At 46.1% G+C, this 1,161-nt stretch overlaps 1 protein-coding gene across 1 annotated transcript in view; it reads left to right on the top strand.

Moving 5' to 3' along the window:
* The first annotated feature begins 656 nt into the window (after nt 1–656).
* The window catches only part of LOC108449808, a 204,395-nt gene continuing 203,890 nt past the window's right edge, over nt 657–1,161 (top strand). The window contains exon 1 of the mRNA XM_017747044.1: nt 657–1,159. Within this exon, the coding sequence (XP_017602533.1) occupies nt 897–1,159 (263 nt within the window). The 5' untranslated portion in view covers nt 657–896. The remainder of the gene's footprint in view (nt 1,160–1,161) is intronic.

Below are 1,161 nucleotides of genomic sequence, written 5' to 3'. Positions count from 1 at the left end.
CAGTGTATTATGTGCAGCTTAACAGCTGCTAAGAGAAGGGGGTAATTTAGGAATGCCTTCTGTTCTGACACTTACTTACCTGTGGAGAAGAAGCTGGTTGGATTCTGTTACCCCGAAGGTCCATGAAGGTGCATATTTCCAGGTTTTGTGATGGAGTTTAATGAGTGTGAGTTACATGTTGAACTAGCAAGAGCATCCTCAGCTGACACTGATTGTGAAAGAGCTTTTGGCAGGACTTTTGCAATTCTGTCCCTGGGCTTTGAATGTAACACTACAACTAGCTGAGAAGGAATGCGTGTAGACTGAGACTGAGGTGTGTAGTTGAGATGTTGCAAGGATAAAAGGGTGAATGAATTCATGGTGCTCCCTGACTGTACATACAAAAATTTCTTCGCCCCTGGACCTTTCAGGACTGCATGGTAACAGTGCGTCCAACCCACTACAATTGCTTCTTAGAGTCAGTTAAGATGTGAGCATTGGAGGAGGGTAACTGGAGGTTATTTGAAACACTTGGAATGCCAAACAGATTTGAGGATTCTGGCGGTAATCGGGAAGCTGTTTCACTCTATCCACAGGCTGTGCCAGAAGTTCAGGATGGTACTGACTCCCCAAAAGGGGAGATCCAAGCTTTCCCAGTGTATAAGGCTCTCCCAAATTCAGGGGAGCATGACAAACACGAGGTGATTGCTTGGAAGGTTGCCCAGGATCTGCAATCCAAGGTGGCACAACATGGGCTAGGTTCTGCTGAGGTTATGCAGATAATAAGGGTGATAAATACAGATTTACTTGCTCCGTTTGATATCAGACACTGAGGTCAAATTCTATTTCAACCTGTACAATTTACAGTTTTTGAGAAAACCTGGAGAAAGCTGGCCGACAAGGCTGCATTAGGGACTATGCAGCTCCCAGCTGCTGATCCTAGATGGACAGCGGGAACGGATGCTCTTATGGGAACTGGTCTCTTCTCTGATCCCAGCCTACAGGGTACCTTGTCCTCTAGCATCCTGCAGCAAGCTCAACAGGTCAGCATGGCTGCCCTGTTGAAAACCATAGAGCTGTCTGTGCCTAGAAAGCAATATACGGAAATAGTTCAAGGGAAATCAGAGTCATTCCTTTCTTTTGTAGAGAAAGTCGCTGCTTCTCTCGAGAAGCAGGTTGAGG

The sequence above is a fragment of the Corvus brachyrhynchos genome, unplaced genomic scaffold (assembly GCF_000691975.1).
Source record: "Corvus brachyrhynchos isolate BGI_N302 unplaced genomic scaffold, ASM69197v1 scaffold481, whole genome shotgun sequence".
Classification (NCBI taxonomy): Eukaryota; Metazoa; Chordata; class Aves; order Passeriformes; family Corvidae; genus Corvus; species Corvus brachyrhynchos.
Note: the sequence above shows the minus strand (reverse complement) of the source record. Positions and strands in the feature narration are given on the sequence as shown.